Raw genomic sequence first — 22722 nt, 5'->3', positions numbered from 1 at the left:
AGAAACAAAACATCTCAGATATGTTTCCAAGGTCTGATTGGTTCGTTCGGTCTGGCCATTAGTCTGAGGATGGAAGGCCGAGGAAAAAGATAGGTCAATGCCCATCCTACCACAAAAGGCTCGCCAGAACCTCGAGACAAACTGGGAACCTCTGTCAGAAACAATATTCTCAGGAATGCCATGCAAACGAACCACATGCTGGAAGAACAAAGGCACCAAATCAGAGGAGGAAGGCAATTTAACCAAGGGCACCAGATGGACCATTTTAGAAAAGCGATCACAGACCACCCAAATGACCGACATCTTTTGAGAAACGGGAAGGTCAGAAATGAAATCCATCGAAATATGTGTCCAAGGCCTCTTCGGGACCGGCAAGGGCAAAAGCAACCCACTGGCACGTGAACAGCAGGGCTTAGCCCTAGCACAAATCCCACAGGACTGCACAAAAGCACGCACATCCCGTGACAGAGATGGCCACCAGAAGGATCTAGCCACTAACTCTCTGGTACCAAAGATTCCTGGATGACCAGCCAGCACCGAACAATGAAGTTCAGAGATAACTTTACTAGTCCACCTATCAGGGACGAACAGTTTCTCGGCCGGACAACGATCAGGTTTATTAGCCTGAAATTTCTGCAACACTCTCCGCAAATCAGGAGAGATGGCAGACACAATGACTCCTTCCTTGAGGATACTCGCCGGCTCAGATAACCCCCGAGAGTCGGGCACAAAACTCCTAGACAGAGCATCCGCCTTCACATTTTTAGAGCCCGGAAGGTACGAAATCACAAAATCAAAACGAGCAAAAAATAACGACCAACGGGCCTGTCTAGGATTCAAGCGCTTGGCAGACTCGAGATAAGTAAGATTCTTATGATCAGTCAATACCACCACGCGATGCTTAGCTCCCTCAAGCCAATGACGCCACTCCTCGAATGCCCACTTCATGGCCAGCAACTCTCAGTTGCCCACATCATAATTACGCTCAGCAGCAGAAAATTTCCTGGAAAAGAAAGCACATGGTTTCAACACTGAGCAACCAGAACCTCTCTGTGACAAAACCGCCCCTGCTCCAATCTCAGAAGCATCAACCTCGACCTGGAACGGAAGAGAAACATCTGGTTGACACAACACAGGGGCACAGCAAAAACGACGCTTCAACTCCTGAAAAGCTTCCACGGCAGCAGAAGACCAATTAACCAAATCAGCACCCTTCTTGGTCAAATCGGTCAATGGTCTGGCAATGCTAGAAAAATTACAGATGAAGCGACGATAAAAATTAGCAAAGCCCAGGAATTTCTGCAGACTTTTCAGAGATGTCGGCTGAGTCCAATCCTGGATGGCCTGGACCTTAACCGGATCCATCTCGATAGTAGAAGGGGAAAAGATGAACCCCAAAAATGAAACTTTCTGCACACCGAAGAGACACTTTGATCCCTTCACGAACAAGGAATTAGCACGCAGTACCTGGAAAACCATTCTGACTTGCTTCACATGAGACTCCCAATCATCAGAGAAGATCAAAATGTCATCCAAGTAAACAATCAGGAATTTATCCAGATACTCACGGAAAATGTCATGCATAAAAGACTGAAAAACAGATGGAGCATTGGCAAGTCCGAACGGCATCACCAGATACTCAAAATGACCCTCGGGCGTATTAAATGCCGTTTTCCATTCATCTCCCTGCCTGATTCTCACCAGATTATACGCACCACGAAGATCAATCTTAGTAAACCAACTAGCCCCCTTAATCCGAGCAAACAAGTCAGATATCAATGGCAAGGGATACTGAAACTTAACAGTGATCTTATTAAGAAGGCGGTAATCAATACACGGTCTTAGCGAACCATCCTTTTTGGCTACAAAAAAGAACCCTGCTCCCAATGGTGATGACGATGGGCGAATATGTCCCTTCTCCAGGGATTCTTTCACATAACTGCGCATAGCGGTGTGTTCAGGCACGGACAAATTAAATAAACGACCCTTAGGGAATTTACTACCAGGAATCAAATTGATAGCACAATCACAATTCCTATGCGGAGGTAGGGCATCAGACTTGGGCTCTTCAAATACATCCTGAAAGTCAGACAAGAACTCTGGGATGTCAGAAGGAATGGATGACGAAATAGACAAAAATGGAACATCACCATGTACTCCCTGACAACCCCAGCTGGTTACCGACATAGAGTTCCAATCTAATACTGGATTATGGGTTTGTAGCCATGGCAACCCCAACACGACCACATCATGCAGATTATGCAGTACCAGAAAGCGAATAACTTCCTGATGTGCAGGAGCCATGCACATGGTCAGCTGGGCCCAGTACTGAGGCTTATTCTTGGCCAAAGGTGTAGCATCAATTCCTCTCAACGGAATAGGACACCGCAAAGGCTCCAAGAAAAATCCACAACGTTTAGCATAATCCAAATCCATCAGATTCAGGGCAGCGCCTGAATCCACAAACGCCATGACAGAATACGATGACAAAGAGCATATCAAGGTAATGGACAGAAGGAATTTGGACTGTACAGTACCAATGACGGCAGAGCTATCGAACCGCCTAGTGCGCTTAGGACAATTAGAAATAGCATGAGTGGAATCACCACAGTAGAAACACAGCCTGTTCAGACGTCTGTGTTCTTGCCGTTCAACTTTAGTCATAGTCCTGTCGCACTGCATAGGCTCAGGTTTACTCTCAGACAATACCGCCAGATGGTGCACAGATTTACGCTCGCGCAAGCGACGACCGATCTGAATGGCCAAGGACATAGACTCATTCAAACCAGCAGGCATAGGAAATCCCACCATGACATCCTTAAGAGCTTCAGAGAGACCCTTTCTGAACCAAGCCGCCAGTGCAGATTCATTCCACAGAGTGAGTACTGACCACTTCCTAAATTTCTGACAATATACTTCTACATCATCCTGACCCTGGCATAAAGCCAGCAAATTTTTCTCAGCCTGATCCACTGAATTAGGCTCATCGTAAAGCAATCCAAGCGCCTGGAAAAACGCATCAACATTACTCAATGCAGGGTCTCCTGGCGCAAGAGAAAACGCCCAGTCCTGTGGGTCGCCGCGCAAAAAAGAAATAATAATCAAGACCTGTTGAATAGGATTACCAGAAGAATGAGGTTTCAAGGCCAGAAATAGCTTACAATTATTTTTGAAGCTCAGGAACTTAGTTCTGTCACCAAAAAACAAATCAGGAATAGGAATTCTTGGTTCTAGCATAGATTTCTGATCAATTGTATCTTGAATCTTTTGTACATTTATAACGAGATTATCCATTGAGGAGCACAGAGCCTGAATATCCATGTCCACAGCTGTGTCCTGAAGCACTCTAATGTCTAGGGGGAAAAAAAAAAAAAAACTGAAGACAGAGCTGAGGAAAAAAAAAATGATGTCTGGACTTCTTTTTTCCCTCTATTGAGAATCATTGGTTTGGGCTCCTTGTACTGTTATGCTGTGCTATCAGGCAACACAGTGTGCAGTAATCAGCGCACATACAGTGATATGGCAATAACCCAAAAAACAATAGAACAAGCTCTGAGACGTGGAATCTCTGCAGACTGCAATACCTGAACCTATCCTCACACAACTGAAAGCAGCAGTGGATTGCGCCTAACACTACCTATGCAACTCGGCACTGCCTGAGGAGCTGACTAGCCTGAAGATAGAAATACAAGCCTGACTTGCCTCAGAGAAATACCCCAAAGGAATAGGCAGCCCCCCACATATCATGACTGTTAGCAAGATGAAAAGACAAAACGTAGGAATGAAATAGATTCAGCAAAGTGAGGCCCGATATTCTAGACAATGCGAGGATAGCAAAGAGAACTATGCAGTCTACAAAAAACCCTAAAGCAGAACCACGCAAAGGGGAGCAAAAAGACCCACCGTGCCGAACTAACGGCACAGCGGTGCACCCTTTGCGTCTCAGAGCTTCCAGCAAAAGAGAATAGCACAGCTGGACAGAAAAAAACTGAAACAAAAACAAAGTAACACTTATCTAGCAGAGCAGCAGGCCACAGGAAAGATGCAGTAGCTCAGATCCAACACTGGAACATTGACAAGGAGCAAGGAAGACAGACTCAGGTGGAGTTAAATAGCAAGGCAGCCAACGAGCTCACCAAAACACCTGAGGGAGGAAGCCCAGAGGCTGCAATACCACTTGTGACCACAGGAGTGAATTCAGCCACAGAATTCACAACACTCGGGGTCCAGACGTGTGACTGTGCAAAATTTTGTGGCTGTAGCTGCGACGCCTCCAACACTTTTCCTTTCACTTTTCCCCATTATGTAGATAGGGGCAAAATTGTTTGGTGAATTGGAAAGCGTGGGGTTAAAATTTCACCTCACAACATAGCCTATGACGCTCTCGGGGTCCAGACGTGTGACTGTGCAAAATTTTGTGGCTGTAGCTGCGACGGTGCAGATGCCAATCCCGGACATACACACATACATACACACACACACACACACACATTCAGCTTTATATAGTAGACTAGCTGAAGAGCCCGGCGTTGCCTGGGCATAGTAAATATCTGTGGTTAGTTATAGCACCTCACTTCTCTTATTTTCCCATCACGCCTCTCATTTTCCCAATCACATCTTTCATTTTCCCCCTCACATCTCTCATTTTCTCCCTCACACCTCTCATTTTCTCCCTCTCATTCCCCCCTAACACTTGTCATTTCAACCTCACATCTGTCATTTTCTGATCACTCCACTATTTTTCCTCACTTCTCTCATTTTGCACTCACACCTTTTCATTTTCACCTCACACCTCTCCTTTTCACCTCATCACCTCAGTATATACATGTTTGTCATCTCCCTTATATAGTATACATCTGTATGTCATCTCCTGTATATAGTATATACCTGTATGTCATCTCCCCTGTATATAGTATATACCTGCTGTGTGTCATCTCCCCTATATATAGTATATACCTGAATGTCATCTCCTTCTATATATAGTATATACCTGTATGTCATCTCCTCCTGTATATAGTATATATCTGTGTGTCATCTCCCCTGTATATAGTATATATCTGAGTGTCATCTCCTCCTGCATATAGTATATACCTGCATGTCATCTTCTATATATAGCATATACCTGTATGTCATCTCCTGTATATAGTATATATCTGTGTGTCATCTCCCCTGTATATAGTATATATCTGAGTGTCATCTCCTCCTGCATATAGTATATACCTGCATGTCATCTTCTATATATAGCATATCCCTGTATGTCATCTCCTCCTGTATATAGTGTATACCTGTATGTCATCTCCTCCTGTATATATATGTACCTATATGTCATCTCCTCCTCTATATAGTATATACCTGTGTGTCATCTCTCCTGTATATAGTATATATCTGTGTGTCATCTCCCCTGTATATAGTATATACCTGTGTGTCATCTCCTCCTGTATTAGACCTCGTTCACACGTTATTTGCTCAGTATTTTTACCTCAGTATTTGTAAGCCAAATTGGCAGCCTGATAAATCCCCAGCCAACAGGAAGCCCTCCCCCTGGCAGTATATATTAGCGCACACATACACATAATAGACAGGTCATGTGACTGACAGCTGCTGTATTTCCTATATGGTGCAATTGTTGTAGTTTGTCTGCTTATTAATCAGATTTTTATTTTTGAAGGATAATACCAGACTTGTGTGTGTTTTAGGGCGAGTTTCGTTTGTCAAGTTGTGTGTGTTGACTTGCGTGTGGCGACATGCATGTAGCGACTTTTGTGAGATGAGTTTTGTGTAGCAACATGCGTGTAGCAACTTTTTGTGTGTCGAGTTACATGTGACAGGTTAGTGTAGCAAGTTGTGTGCAGCAAGTTTTGCGCATGGCGAGTTTTGCGCGTTGCGAGTATTATGTGTGGTGCCTTTTGAGTATGTGCAAGTTTTGTGTGAGGCAACTTTTGCATGTGTTGCAACTTTTGTGCATGTGGCAATTTTTCCGCGTGTGCAAGTTTTGCGTGTGGCGAGTTTTTCATGAGGAGAATTTTGCAAGAGCCTAGTTTTTGCATGTGGCGAGTTGTGCGCGTGGCGAGTTTTGAGTGGCGAGTTTTGAGTGGCGACTTTTGTGTTTTGACTTTTATGTGGCGAGGTTGGTGTATTTGTGGTGAAATGTGTGCTGAGGGTAATATGTGTTCAAGCACGTGGTAGTGTGTGGCGCATTTTGTGTGTGTTCATATCCCCGTGTGTGGTGAGTATCCCATGTCGAGGCCCCACCTTAGCAACTGTACGGTATATACTCTTTGGCGCCATCGCTCTCATTCTTTAAGTCCCCCTTGTTCACATCTGGCAGCTGTCAATTTGCCTCCTACACTTTTCCTTTCATTTTTTCCCATTATGTAGATAGGGGCAAAATTGTTTGGTGAATTGGAAAGCGCGGGGTTAAAATTTCACCTCACAACATAGCCTATGACGCTCTCGGGGTCCAGACGTGTGACTGTGCAAAATTTTGTTGCTGTAGCTGCGACGCTTCCAACACTTTTCCTTTCACTTTTTTCCCCATTATGTAGTTAGGGGCAAAATTGTTTGGTGAATTGGAACGCGCGGGGTTAAAATTTCGCCTCACAATATAGCCTATGACGCTCTCGGGGTCCAGACGTGTGACTTTGCAAAATTTTGTGGCTGTAGCTGCGACTCCTCCAACACTTTTCCTTTCACTTTTTCCCCATTATGTAGATAGGGGCAAAATTGTTTGGTGAATTGGAACGCGCGGGGTTAAAATTTCACCTCACAACGTAGCCTATGACGCTCTCGGGGTCCAGACGTGTGACTGTGCAAAATTTTGTTTCTGTAGCTGCGACGCCTCCAACACTTTTCCTTTCACTTTTTTCCCCATTATGTAGATAGGGGCAAAATTGTTTGGTGAATTGGAACGCGCGGGGTTAAAATTTCACCTCACAATATAGCCTATGACGCTCTCGGGGTCCAGACGTGTGACTGTGCAAAATTTTGTGGCTGTAGCTGCGACGGTGCAGATGCCAATCCCGGACATACACACATACACACACACACACACACACACATTCAGCTTTATATAGTAGATTTTTCAAAAAAAAATTAAAAAAATGCATAAAATTGATAATGTTGGCTCAATGTGACCCACACAGAAAATTAGATACATGATACCATATAAATTAAAAGTTTATATACTTAAGACACAAACAAAAATAACATACTGAAATTCTGCTAAAAAGTAGTACCTGAAAATACCGTATATACTCGAGTATAAGCCGAGATTTTCAGCCCATTTTTTTGGGCTGAAAGTCCCCCTCTCGGCTTATACTCGAGTCATGTGCAGGAGTCGGCAGGGGAGGGGGAGCGGGGGCTGTCTAATTATACTCACCTGCTCCTGGCGCGGTTCCTGCAGGTCCCTGCTTCTCCGGCGCTGCAGCTTCTTCCTGTACTGGGCGGTCACATGGCACCGCTTATTACAGTAATGAATATGCTGCTCCACCTCCCACAAGGGTGGAGCCGCATATTCATTACTGTAATGAGCGGTAACAGTGACCACTCAGTACAGGAAGAAGCTGCAGCGCCGGGGAAGCAGGGACCTGCAGGGACCGCGCCAGGACCAAGTGAGTATAACGGGGAGGGGGAGCACTGCGCGATATTCACCTGCTCCTCGTTTTGGACGCCGCTCCGTCTTCAGCGTCTTCTGCAGTGACGCTCAGGTCAGAGGGTGCGGTGACGTGGTTAGTGCGCGCCCTCTGCCTGAACGTCGGTGCAGAAGACGCTGAAGATGGAGCTGCGTCCAAAACGAGGAGCAGGTGAATATTGAAAGTGCCGGAGGCCTGAGAGACGGAGAGGAGAGTATGTGATTTTTTTTTTTTTTTATCGCAGCAACAGCAAATGGGGCAAGTGTCTGTATGGAGCATCTTATGGGGCCATAACGTTTATGCAGCACTATATGGGGCTAGTGTCTGTATGGGGCCATAATCAACGTTTGTGCAGCACTATATAGGGAAAGTGTCTGTATGGGGCCATAATCAAACGTTTGTGCAGCACTATATAGGGAAAGTGTCTGTATGGGGCCATAATCAACATTTGTGCAGCATTGTATGGGGTAAGTGTCTGTATGGAGCAACTTATGGGGCCATAACGTTTGTGCAGCACTATATGGGGCAAATATCTTTATGGAGCATCTTATGGGGCCATAATTAATGTTTGTGGAGCATTATATGGGGCAAGTGTCTGTATGGAGCATCTTATGGGGCCATAATCAAGATTTGTGCAGCACTATATGAGGCAAATATCTTTATGGAGCAACTTATGGGGCCATTATTAACCTTTATGCAGGATTATTTGGGGCATATTTTAATATGGAGCATCTTATAGGGCCATCGTAAACTGTATGGAGCATTATATGGGGCTCCTGATTCAATATGGATATTCAAAAACACTTAACCTACTGATGTCTCAATTAATTTTACTTTTATTGGTATCTATTTTTACTTTTGACATTTACCTGTAGCTGCTGCATTTCCCACCCTAGGCTTATACTCGAGTCATTAAGTTTTCCCAGTTTTTTGTGGCAAAATTAGGGGTGTCTGCTTATACTCGAGTATATATACGGCTAATCCCGTTCTATACAGGGAGAGGAGGAGGATCACGCATCAGATTCTCCTCCTCTCTCTGCAGTTTGTTAGTTTACTCCACTAATGGCAGAAGGAACTGAGGGGATAACATGAACTTATATCTCAGCTGCAGATTTGCTGTGACCCAGTTTATGACATAGATCTCAGTAGCAAAGACGTTATCTCATATGTTCTTCATTACTATTGTGCCTCCATGCAAGAATGTAAAAGGTTAAAGGGGATTTCCATTTTCAAAAACGTTGTGTTTAAGGTGCAGCTTATTGCAAACAAAAAACACTTTGGCTCAATCTCCTTCCCCAGGTCCAGTACTGACTCTTCACCGCAGCTCCCATAGTCTATTGTTCTCTGCAGTACCGTTTTCACGCAGATCGCAACCTATCACTGAGCTCAGCGTCTCTTGCCATGTAGCTAGCACTGGCTGCTGAAATCACTGATTGGCTACAAACACCAGGAGCAGCAATGAAGAGGCAGAAACTGCAACCGCAAAATCTGCACTGTAATATGGTTCTTCTTCCCTACTGACCTTTTTCTCCTATTACCCCTTTTGAAAATTACAAACTTTGAGTCGAAACAATATTTTAGTTAAAAAAATTGTAATATTTAATTTACTCAGTCCAATGTTATACAAGTCTGTGAATCACCTGAGGGTTAAAAATACTAACTACTCCTAGATGAATTCCTTGAGAGGTTTAGTTTTCAAAATTGGGGCACTTGTGGGGCTTTCTGCTGTTTTGGCATGTCAGGGACTCTTTAAATGAGACCTATTCTAGCCAAAATAGCTCTCTTTCCCTTCCCTTCACTGCCGTGCACCCAAACAGTAGTTTTCCACCACATATGGAGTATCTTTGTACACAGGAGAAATTGCAGAACAAACTTTGGGGTCAATTTTTTTCTTGCTACCCTTGTGAAAATAGAAAAAATGGGGCTAAAATAACATTTTTGTGGGAAAAATGTTTTTTAATTTTCACGGCTCAACATTATAAAATTCTGTGAACCAGAGGGTTCAAGGTGTTCACCACACATCTAGATAAATTCCTTGAAGGGTCTAGTTGTCAAAATAAGGTCATTTCTGGGGGGTTTCCACTGTTTAGGCGCCTCAGGTGCTCTCCACTCGCAACATGGCGTTCATTATCGATTCCAGACAATTTTGCATTCCAAAAGTGAAATGGCTCGTTGCCATGGAGGGGCTGAGGGATGGCTGGGAGGCGTTTGGGTCCGGGGGGAAAAGACCTGCCCCCCGTACAGACTACAGGTATGGCGGGATAATTAAAAACCCGAATATTGCAGCATTAGATTGGGACCCCAAATAAAAGAGCCACCTTGACAGAATGCAGCATTAGTGCAGCACAAGGTGGCTTTTTTAGTTAAAAACGCCTGGGGGGGTGACAAGTTCCCGTTAACTTTTTGATGATATTGTACCGTAATTTTGTGAGAAGCACCTCTATTACCTCATAAAATGACCCTGGTCAGAATTGTAAATAGTGGACTGATCGAGAAGGTGAAAATAGGCTCTGGAGTGAAAGGATTAATTAGACTGCAGACCATTACATTCAGATGCACTCAGTTTTTATTCAAACCTATCCTTTAGTGCCACTCTATCAAGGAAGACAAAGCACACTGTCAGAAAGTCACCAGTGGCACCTACTGACAATATTGTGGAATGCTAAATTTTCATTCAAATACATTTTTATTGCAGACTAAAATGCATATGTGTACAGGGCCCTAAAGAGACTGTCACCAGATTTTTGCTGCCCCATCAAAAATAGCTAAAAGTAGAGACTGGTATACTGTTTCCAGTAATGTGTCTCTTGCGTGCTGTAGTTTTGATTACAAAAAAATGTTCCTGTGCTGCAATATTCATGACCCCCACTATTGATTAGCAGCTTTCTGTCTTTGCAAAATGTAGGCATTAAGCTGTTAAGTAGCGTCTTGGAGGTATTTGGCAGAGCCCATCACTGAGAAGACTATCAGAAATGAATAAGGTAAAACTGATATCAATATTTCAGCAAGATTCCCAGTGGGTGGCAAACGCTTATATTAAGGGTTTTGTTGGGTTTCTTTTAACGACCGTAAATGAGAAGCTCTAGTTTTGTTTGTTTTGAAGTGATCACTTTACTGGCTTTAAATCTATATGCCTTAAATTGTATGCAGGCTTCTAAATTGTACAATTAAAGGAATAATCTTAATATGTGTGTTATACATAAATGTATGATCATTTTATTATGTACTATCATTCAAATGGGTTGGCCACTTTCCAATGAAAACTCAAAATGGCCTAAACTGGTGTGTACACAATAACTCCCCTCATTTCATATTGCAGCGCTAGGACTACAGATGGGCTCCTTCTATCCCATAACGCATCGTAAAGTACCTCATTATTTCTCGATAACACTTCCTCAGAGGCGTGAGCAAAACAGGTTACACCATGTCTACGGAATGCGTGTCCCATTCACCGTGCTTAGAAGTCTGTGGTGTTGTCTTCCTATGTTATTTCTCCTGTACACGTGTGAATAAATTGACAACTGGGCACTCTCCTTTCTTTTGTCAGCAGGATGTGTCTCTGGACCGGGTCTGGCAGACTGGGTAGAGTGGACTAACAATAGACAAGGGGAATGGGAACTCAAACAATGCACATGGGTGCTTGTCAGATGTCGACAGAAAATAGATATTTTAGTGTTCTTTTAATAAATAGTGCACGTGTCCTTTAAGCTTTTTTGCCAGACTTGATAGACATTATTTTCTTTGTTCTTGCAGGAGCTGAGGGAAACAGTTTGTTCCCCAAAGGAAACTTTGAATATTCCCCGACATATCCTCAAGGTAAATCTCAAGTGTCAATACTTTATTTTAGGCCATTCTGAATATCATGGGGATGTGTGGAGTTACAGGACTGAGCGGTCAGAGGCATGCACCTCAGCACTGGTGCACTTTGTACAACACAGTTTGAACCAACTCATGTTTTATACCTTATATAACTCATTACCAAAGGAGCCAATATTCCTTATTGTGCTTTCATTTATTTATTCCCCTTCTTCCAAGAGCCATAACTATTTTATTTTCCCAGCAAGATATCCGTTTAACATAGTAACATAGTAACATAGTTAGTAAGGCCGAAAAAAGACATTTGTCCATCCAGTTCAGCCTATATTCCATCATAATAAATACCCAGATCTACGTCCTTCTACAGAACCTAATAATTGTATGATACAATATTGTTCTGCTCCAGGAAGACATCCAGGCCTCTCTTGAACCCCTCGACTGAGTTCGCCATCACCACCTCCTCAGGCAAGCAATTCCAGATTCTCACTGCCCTAACAGTAAAGAATCCTCTTCTATGTTGGTGGAAAAACCTCTCCTCCAGACGCAAAGAATGCCCCCTTGTGCCCGTCACCTTCCTTGGTATAAACAGATCCTCAGCGAGATATTTGTATTGTCCCCTTATATACTTATACATGGTTATTAGATCGCCCCTCAGTCGTCTTTTTTCTAGACTAAATAATCCTAATTTCGCTAATCTATCTGGGTATTGTAGTTCTCCCATCCCCTTTATTAATTTTGTTGCCCTCCTTTGTACTCTCTCTATTTCCATTATATCCTTCCTGAGCACCGGTGCCCAAAACTGGACACAGTACTCCATGTGCGGTCTAACTAGGGATTTGTACAGAGGCAGTATAATGCTCTCATCATGTGTATCCAGACCTCTTTTAATGCACCCCATGATCCTGTTTGCCTTGGCAGCTGCTGCCTGGCACTGGCTGCTCCAGGTAAGTTTATCATTAACTAGGATCCCCAAGTCCTTCTCCCTGTCAGATTTACCCAGTGGTTTCCCGTTCAGTGTGTAATGGTGATATTGATTCCCTCTTCCCATGTGTATAACCTTACATTTATCATTGTTAAACCTCATCTGCCACCTTTCAGCCCAAGTTTCCAACTTATCCAGATCCATCTGTAGCAGAATACTATCTTCTCTTGTATTAACTGCTTTACATAGTTTTGTATCATCTGCAAATATCGATATTTTACTGTGTAAACCTTCTACCAGATCATTAATGAATATGTTGAAGAGAACAGGTCCCAATACTGACCCCTGCGGTACCCCACTGGTCACAGCGACCCAGTTAGAGACTATACCATTTATAACCACCCTCTGCTTTCTATCACTAAGCCAGTTACTAACCCATTTACACACATTTTCCCCCAGACCAAGCATTCTCATTTTGTGTACCAACCTCTTGTGCGGCACGGTATCAAACGCTTTGGAAAAATCGAGATATACCACGTCCAATGACTCACCGTGGTCCAGTCTATAGCTTACCTCTTCATAAAAACTGATTAGATTGGTTTGACAGGAGCGATTTCTCATAAACCCATGCTGATATGGAGTTAAACAGTTATTCTCATTGAGATAATCCAGAATAACATCCCTCAGAAACCCTTCAAATATTTTACCAACAATAGAGGTTAGACTTACTGGCCTATAATTTCCAGGTTCACTTTTAGAGCCCTTTTTGAATATTGGCACCACATTTGCTATGCGCCAGTCCTGCGGAACAGACCCTGTCGCTATAGAGTCACTAAAAATAAGAAATAATGGTTTATCTATTACATTACTTAGTTCTCTTAGTACTCATGGGTGTATGCCATCCGGACCCGGAGATTTATCTATTTTAATCTTATTTAGCCGGTTTCGCACCTCTTCTTGGGTTAGATTGGTGACCCTTAATATAGGGTTTTCATTGTTTCTTGGGATTTCACCTAGCATTTCATTTTCCACCGTGAATACCGTGGAGAAGAAGGTGTTTAATATGTTAGCTTTTTCCTCGTCATCTACAACCATTCTTTCCTCACTATTTTTTAAGGGGCCTACATTTTCAGTTTTTATTCTTTTACTATTGATATAGTTGAAGAACAGTTTGGGATTAGTTTTACTCTCCTTAGCAATGTGCTTCTCTGTTTCCTTTTTGGCAGCTTTAATTAGTTTTTTAGATAAAGTATTTTTCTCCCTATAGTTTTTTAGAGCTTCAATGGTGCCATCCTGCTTTAGTAGTGCAAATGCTTTCTTTTTACTGTTAATTGCCTGTCTTACTTCTTTGTTTAGCCACATTGGGTTTTTCCTATTTCTAGTCCTTTTATTCCCACAAGGTATAAACCGCTTACACTGCCTATTTAGGATGTTCTTAAACATTTCCCATTTATTATCTGTATTCTTATTTCTGAGGATATTGTCCCAGTCTACCAGATTAAGGGCATCTCTAAGCTGTTCAAACTTTGCCTTCCTAAAGTTCAATGTTTTTGTGACTCCCTGACAAGTCCCCCTAGTGAAAGACAGGGGGACTTGTTTAAGAGATATGACGTATATTAATGTCATATGTCCCTGACTTTGATGCCGGATCACATGCTGAGCCCACATCTTTCCCCTCACAGGATTGACTGATTTAATAAGTCATCATGTTTCTCTAATGGCCGCGTGTGGAGCAGTGCTTGGCCCGCAGCTGAAAGCCAATTAAATCACACTGTCAATCACTGCTCATTGACAGCCCTGTCATGTGATCGTTGCGCTTCGATGGGTCGTCATGCTGGGGTCTACTGATGACCCCTGTGTCTGTAGTCCTGACTTGTGGCTGGCATTCATAGAAGATCGTGATTTCTGCTGAAGCCCTGCTATGTATGGCACAGGCGATCGGACGATGGCAGCTTCAAGTCTCCTACCGGGAGTATTAAATAAAGTTTAAAAAAAATCTGAAAAAAATTCTAAAAAACCACAAGTTTAAATCACCCCCCATATATTTGCTATCACTGCATTTAAAAAGGTCTGATCTTTCAAAATATAAAATAAATTAATCCGTAATCAGTAAACAGCGTAACAAGAATAAACTCCAGAATTAAATTTTTTGCTGCCATGACTTTGCAATGAAATAGCATGGTCAAAATATCGCAGCTAGCCCAAAATGATATAAGTAAAAATGTAAACACAAGACTAGAGATGAGCAAATTTGATCAAATCAGGGCTTATTCAGAAAGCTAGCGCTTACCGAATAAGCTGCAGAGGGAACCTGGATCGCATCGGGTGATCAGCTGTTTGGCTCCGCAGCTGCATGTGTCGCGGCTGTGTGACAGTCACGACACATGCATGGAGGACCTATTGGAACTGAACAGCTGATCAGCCAGAGCGATCCAGGTATCCGGGTTCCCGCCCTGACCCGATCAAATTCACTCATCTCTACTCAAGACACTGAAAATGAGCCCCCATGCCGCCCAATACCCAAATATCCAAAAAAGAAAAACGTTGCATGTCTCGGAAAATTGCTTAAAAAAATAAATAAATAATGACAATTTTCTGAATTTATTTTTCACCATGTAAAAAAAAAAAAAAAGACACAACTAGCATAGGGCAGTACGGTGGCGCAGTGGTTAGCACAGCAGCCTTGCAGCGCTGGAGTCCTGGGTTCATAATTATTACATAGAAAAGGCTAAAGACCACAACAGGGATCTCGCCACAAAATACAAAAGGGTTTTATTGAATACACAACAGATAAATACCAATAAAAACATTTAAAAAGTCATAAATATGGCATATAAACTACCCAGGCGGTTTGTGATAAAACCTAAGGCTGTCCCTCAACAGGCCATAATATACATATATAACATAGAAATATTTACCAAGATACCAATATGTATCATACAGAATACACTATCCCATAAGACAAATATTGCACATTCGTAAATAAGAATACAGAAAATAATTTAGAAAAACAGCCGTATAATGCTGCCTAGATCCCCTTACTTGGACAGTGTAGCATAATACATTAATATAAACCAGTTTGAAACGCCCCCAAAAGAGCCAGCAAAACAGATCCACTCTAATAGTTCAGACCCTACTCTCCATATGAGGGAACAAATGCTCCCAATATCATACGGGTGTCAAGATAAGTCGAGGGCAAAAGATAGAAAAATATAGAGCCTCGATCTTAGGAGGAGCTGGAAACACTATACAGACCCGGCAAGACAAAGACTGGTGCGGCCAAAAGAGTTGAGGGGAGCCTGTGGAGATGCCTGACGCGTGTCACCACCGCAAGGTGCATCCCCGTATATATTTTGTGGTGCCCTCCAGAAAACGAATCTTTGTCCTATATCTGCAAAGAGTTTGTATGTTCTCTCCGTGTTAGCGTGGGTTTCCTCCGGGTACTCCGGTTTCCTCCCACGTTCCAAAGACATACTGATAGGGAATTTAGATTGTGAGCCCCAACGGGGACAGTGATGATCATGTGTGCAAACTGTAAAGCGCTGCGGAATATGTTAGCGCTATTATAAAAATAAAGATTATTATTATTACTATTATACATGTTTGGTATCTGCTTACTCATACTTACCTGGAGAATCATAGTGCCAGGTCGGTATTACCATATAGTGAACATGGTAAATAAAAATCAAAACTATTGTGGAATTGCACTTTTTTATGCAATTCCACACCACATGGAATTTTTCCCAGTTTTTCAGTATACGTGCATGGGAAAAATCAGTGGTGTCATTCAAAAGAACAACTCGTCCCGCAAAAAAAGACCTTATTTGGCAATATAAAAAATGAAAACTGAAAATAGCCCAAGGGTGAAGGTGTTAAAAAGATGGAGCACCATATTAAAGAGCTGTAATTCCTAAACCCTTACTCCAATCAGGATGTGAATACCCTCAAATTTAGGCCATGTTCACACGTTTAGTATTTGGTCAGTATTTTACATCAGTATTTGGAAGCCAAACCCAGGAGTGGAACAAATAGAGGAAAAGTATAATAGAAACATATGCACCACTTCTGTATTTTTGACCCACTCTTGGTTTTGGGTTACAAATACTGATGTAAAATACTGACCAAACACTGGACGTGTGAGCGTATCCTAAAGCAGAGTCTGCACTTTAAGCCCATATAGATTATATAACTATATTTTGAATATATTTTGGTAAACAGCTATATCTACAATTACCGTAAGAGTCAGCTAGACTCTAAACTCATCAGATATATTTTTTATGCCCTTGCTACTATTTCCATGAAGTCATAATAACGTATTTTGCTTTTAATTCGCTTTGCTAGTTTGAAAAAAATCTTTTCACAACTTTAAACCGCTATATTGCCAAAACTGACCAAATATTTCTAGACCTAAGCGTATTCTGGATAGTCTGCTTGTATTCAAGGTTTTGCTGTTTTCTTAGCTCGTGTATCATCACAGCTTCTGTCCTGCACTTATTTCCTCTTTATGTGCTTTCCTTCTTAGTTATAGCCTGTTCTCTCAGCCCTCCCCTTCGCTTTTGCCTTTCTCCTGAAACACTTTGGAAAAATGGCCTGAAAACTGTCTCATTGACCAAATCAATATGGCGTTGAGTTGTTAGTGTACCTAGAATGAAGACTAGAGGAGTCTGGCTAAATTATGCCAGCCCCCACCGTAATCCCAGTAGTAGGACTGGTGTGATGTTCCCTCAAGAAGGCCTTTTCATAGCATTTTCCACATGATCTCCAAAGAACCTTTTGGCTATCACCACTTCCAAGACAAAAGTATGAATCATTGCTGAAAAGCTTAGACCTCAATTCCCGTCTCCATTGCCGTATTGCTCTGTATCACAGTCGTAGGAGGTCAATGAACACCTGTAGCTGGATATCTGACTTGTAGCCCGATGTCACACACACACCTTTTGATGATATGTGTAGACACTACTCCTTGATTTACTGTATATTGTTCAGTTTCACATGCAGAACAGAATGGCTCAATTGTGGCTGGTCTGGCCATTTCTCCAAAGTGCCCCAGGAGTCGTTTTTCAACATGGCAATGCCAGGCTGTATGTTGCTTGTGCAACTGTGATCAGGCTGCGTGGCCCAAATGTCCTACTATTTCATTGTTGAGGAATGTAGTAATGATCCCAACGGAACTAAGAGAGGAGATGTGTACTAGGGTTAAATGAAAAGCTAAGTTTTAATGACTGTGTATATATTCAGTATATAGACTCATTTACACGCCTTGGCTTGTTATCAATGTAGTTGCTAATGGTTGTCTGTGGAATGTTCTGCCACGCTTAATGCACTGTGTTGTGCAAATCATCAAGATCCGCTGCTGGCAGCTCCCTTTGCAATTGCAGACCAATTACGTCCCTGATGTCCTCGATGGGAGACCAGTCCAGAGAAGACACAGGTCATAGTAGCACGTTTAGGCCACAAAGGATGCTCACAAAAGCATGAGCATCACGTGTCCTGATTTTTCTTCTTATTTCTGGAATTTTAATGTTGAGTAGAGTACTGTATATAAAATGTATTGCTCCTTTACTTTATAATTCTAAATAATTATGTTTCTTTATTTTGTTTTTGTTTTTTGTTTTTTTTAGAGAAATCTGTCAATCTGACTATATCAAACAGTACAGCCTTTCAGATTGGAAACAATAATTACCTAAATGTTGGACGCGGGTCTGATACGAAAAGTGGTCAAGTCACAAAAGGATTAAATTTCATAAAATATCGATATGCTGATGTGCTTGGTAAGGTAGTATTTTTTTAAATTGATCACATAAAAGCAGCATATAGAATACTCCTTTTGTCTACATAGATATACAATTGGTCTAAAAACTATATTTAGGGGAAGATGCAGACAGCTGTAGATTCACTCATCTGAGAGAATCGGGTCACTATCCGATTCTCTTTGATAAAAATAAGATGGAGAAAAAATTGGCGCCATTCTGTGAGTGCGTGAAAATCTGACTGCACTCATATATCACACTCATTGACTTGAATTGAATCTGAAATTCTTTTTCTTGGACAGACACTGAGAAAAAAGTCGAACATGTGCACAGCCCGCATTTAGTAGGGCACCAGTCACAAATGGCTGCCGTTTGACAAGAAGAGGAAAATCATGATGTACAGTTCCAGGAGGCTTTGAAAATGACAGACAAAACTTGTGTTGTCAGAAACATAAGTTAAATGTCTATTGTACAACATCACTGTAAGACTAAAAGCAAAGACTGCACTTTTTTAATTGGTCTTTCTCCACTTTAGATGTAACCTCTGCAGCAATACGTTATAAATAGGGTTGAGCGAAACGGATCGTTCATTTTCAAAAGTCGCCGACTTTTGGCAGACCCGATCCCTGTGTGGGGTCGGCCATGCGGTACGCGACTTTCACGCCAAAGTCGCGTTTCGTATGACGCGCTTGGCGCCATTTTTTTCAGCCAATGAAGGGGCGTGGGCAGAGTGATGACATAGGTCTTAGGGGCGTGGACGCCTATCGCCATGTTGTCGCTTGTGCGCTGTAGCGATTTGCACTGTGTAACACCAGCTTTTCAGTTCAGGGACGGAGGAGAGAGAGAGAGAAAAAAAAAAAAAAATAATAATAATCCCATTGGCTTTGCATTGGGTTTCGTGTTTCGGTCGATCCTCGACTTTTCGCCATAATCGGCCGATTTCACTCGACTCGACTTTTGAGATAGTCGGGTTTCGCGAAACCCGGCTCGACCCTAAAAAAGTCAAGGTCGCTCAACCCTAGTTATAAACATTTCTGTACCTGGATGATTAAGTGAAGGTGGAGAGTACATGGGATACAAGAAAAAGCAGTACCAAAAATGTTCCAGTTACAAAATTGTTGAAAACATTTCAGTTAGTCTAGTAAAATTGAAGTGCACAAAAACAAAAATTAAGAATTTTTTTTTTGGTTTTTTTTTCTGTCTGGTGTTGTCTGTGTCTGTGTCTGGAGTTGGTGGAACATATTATAACTGGTACGAAAGGATACTGTATCACCATACAGAATAAATATTTTTCTGTGAATTATTAGTTTACACTATTTCGCACACAGTGATACCAGATATGTTCATTTTTTTACTTTTTAGAATTTATCTTCATTGTGGGCAAAAGTGGGGTGGTGATTAAAACTCATTTGTGTTCGAATTTTTTGTTTATTTTATAAATCTAAACTCATTTTTTTTTCTTTAAACATTTTATTTGACATAAAATTGCAAAATGTGACACATTACATAGTAACATTTAGACTATTTGTAAATGGTCATTGCGGCTTGGCAACATTTATACCTTTCCAGTATTTTAATCGTAATATATTAACCTGTGCTTTGTACTTGAAAAGAAAATATCTTATCCCATACTCCAACTTTTTTGTGGTAGCATTACATTGTAATAGTGACTAAAATGTTCTTTATTAGGTTTTTTTCTTATACATTTTTCATTAGTTCCGTTAGACGAATTGAATCTGTTATCACTTAACCTGATGATTTCCTAGACAACCATTTTTTTTTCTAATTAAAGGGGTTCCCTTTAAACTAAATTTCTCCATTGGCTGTAGTTTGCTGGGGAAAAAAACACACACCAAATTTCACTGTACTCACGGTCCCTTGGTCCTCTAGTAGCCGGGAACAGCTGTTGAGACTTGCCAGGGGACCTGGGGAAGGTGAGTATTGCACTCGGGAAAAATTTAATTGAAAAGGGACAATCCCTTTAAAGAGTCCACCTTGTAAAATAAAAATAGCATAAGCCCCCTGGCTTGGTGCCGACATCACTGCAGCGTGTTTTGTCACGTGAGACCTGCAGCCAATCAGCGGCCATTCTCTTGGACCAATGTTGGACAAACTGAAGAAGTGAGAGCGCAGGCACTCACGTGGCATAACAATGTCGTGCCGATGCAGGAGGTGAATATCTATTATGTTTATTTTGCAAAGGAGACTAGGACTTTTTCATTTTAAAAGTGATTATCTAGGTAGTGGGCAACCCCTATAATCTCAGATACTGTAGTATTTTCACTCTATTGCATAACTGCTGTTCTCCTTTGAAGCCCACAGTAGTATGAAGCGGTTACGTGGAATACACAGGACTCTTTAAGGGGTGCTCCAAGAATAGAAAAAAATATATATATATATGACTGAAAGAAATGTCATTTATAAGTAAATTCCTAAATACATTTAATTAGCATATCACACTCGTTTTATCTAGATGCTGATGTCTATAAAGCGCCGTGGCTGCACAGAAGTTATAGGTGCACTTTAAAGCCTGAAATTGTATAATCTTGGATTAAGGATATTTTATATGGAATGGGTGAATAAGAATTAAGTTAAAAAAAATGGCCATCAGAAAAAGCTAGTGATTTAGGGGGGTTATCCCGAATACTCTTAGGGTGTCAATGCCTCCAAGCAGATAATGCAAAGCATAATAATTAGAATGGTTGTCTTATGAGAACAGAGACAGTTAAACATTGGAAAATGGCTGTACAGGTTCTCTTACACCTGGCGATTAGTTGGGAATGCTCGAGGAAGTTCCTTCTGCCTGTATGTTAATTGGTTAGTTTAATAAATCTAATAGTTTAACGAGCATAAAGCCCATGACATAAATGTATTTAGCTGAGGTAATGGCAAATCCGTTTTTGTCTAAAGCAGATGACACTTATCATTAATTTAGTTATTTTTCTCTGTATTTCTGCATTTCAGGGAGCACTTCTTTATTAAATGACAGCCAGATGCAACTATTAAGGGACAATTTAGCTCGGAAGTGGAAAGAGTTTGCGCGCAAAGTTGGATTACGTCAGCCAGAAATTGAAGAAATTGATCATGACTGGGAACGTGATGGGTTGAAGGAAAAAGTTTATCAGATGTTGTATAAATGGCAAATGAAAGAGGGGTCGAAAAATATAACAGTTGGAAAGGTGGCCTCTGCACTCTGTGAACTTAAAGATACGGATCTACTCAATCAATTAATCATGTTAAACCAAAATAAAACAACAAATGGTTAAACATCACCTGGATCCTCGAGCGCTTTCCACCCTATAATCGGAGAAGTGCCAAAGTGCTGACTGTACAGAAGAGGCCAAAATCCGATGTCATCCTGTGATGACTTTTTTGTGTGTAGCTATTGCAGGAAGTTTACATTCATTCATCTGATTAGACTGTTTCTAGTGTCTAACCTAGAAGACAATTTTGCTGCTGATGAAGATGATTTCCATTAAAAAAAAAAAAAATTTATAACTGGACCTGGGTTAATATACGGACCCTTATATATGGACCCTTGCTCCTTCCACTTCTTGACATGATTTTAAACTGGTTTTAATCTACAGACCCAGGAAAGTCAGCATTGATAATAAATAAGAGTATTATGATCTTCATTCAACCTCATCTTAAAAAAAAAACAAAAACACATCAATGCTATTGGCAAGTAAAGATGTTAATTGTCTGTGGACATGTTATGTATATGCTACTTTTTATAGAAATAATGACGTAAAGAGTGAACCCTGTGTCCACAAAATAAATCAATACACAGGTTTTATAGATTTAATAAAAATGAATTTGTACAAAAAGTAAAGGTAACAAGGAAAATAGATTTGTATATTTTATGCTTTCAGCTTCTATAGTACAATAATCGTTTGCCATTTCTTGCTTGTGTAGTTTTTTAATTATATATTCTGTCCTTGCCGTTATGTATATGCTCCTATCATTTTCACTGCGTGTTGGTAACACTGGTCAATGTATTAGTCAAGTTTATGCATTATACTTCGGGACTACATGTTACTGTTTGAATGGGAAGTAAAAAAGAAGTATGAAATGTTATCTTTATCAGTCTTAAAGGAAAATGTATTACAGGAGAGCATCGGGCATGTCAGATTGTTAGAAATTCACTCTCTTGTGATATCTCTTAAAACATATTTAGTTATGCATTCATTTTTAATTTTTACATTTGTTGTATTTTGTTTGTTGTGTTTGTGAATTTTAGTGCCCACTTAGACGGCCCTATAACACAAGCGACAATCATATCGCAATGCACGGACTGAACAGCTGGTCTCCTGACCTGAGTGTGACAGCTGCATAGAAATACATGCTGTCACGCTCAGTTCAGCAGAGCTGCCAGCCAGTCCGTGCATTGCGGTGTGATCGCCGTCCGTGTTATAGGGCCGTCTGACTGGGCCCTTAATTTCAGGTGCTATGAAATATGGAAACGTCTAAAGCAAGAAGAGCAGTCCTTAAGCTAAGCTCTTCTGCCCCATTATTTTGAGGATCAGAAGCATTTTTAGGATTCCACGAATCAAAACTTTTCATATGTCTATGATGTAAAGTCTGGTGAAAGTGCAATTGCACT

The 22722-nt window shown here is 41.3% G+C and overlaps 1 protein-coding gene across 2 annotated transcripts in view; it reads left to right on the top strand.

Annotated features, from left to right (window-relative positions):
* Positions 1-22196, top strand: part of RIPK1 (receptor interacting serine/threonine kinase 1) — a 95855-nt gene extending 73659 nt beyond the window's left edge. The window contains exons 10-12 of one of the 2 annotated variants that reach the window (XM_069730739.1): positions 11385-11447; positions 17991-18140; positions 21084-22196. In XM_069730739.1, coding sequence (XP_069586840.1) covers positions 11385-11447; positions 17991-18140; positions 21084-21385 — 515 coding nt within the window. In that variant the 3' untranslated portion in view covers positions 21386-22196. The remainder of the gene's footprint in view (positions 1-11384; positions 11448-17990; positions 18141-21083) is intronic. The other variant, XM_069730738.1, reaches the window with a different exon arrangement.
* Positions 22197-22722: the final 526 nt, after the last annotated feature.

Source organism: Ranitomeya imitator, chromosome 6 (assembly GCF_032444005.1).
Source record: "Ranitomeya imitator isolate aRanImi1 chromosome 6, aRanImi1.pri, whole genome shotgun sequence".
Taxonomy (NCBI): domain Eukaryota; kingdom Metazoa; phylum Chordata; class Amphibia; order Anura; family Dendrobatidae; genus Ranitomeya; species Ranitomeya imitator.
The sequence above is the reverse complement of the archived record's forward strand: the minus strand, read 5'-3'. Positions and strand labels throughout refer to the sequence as shown.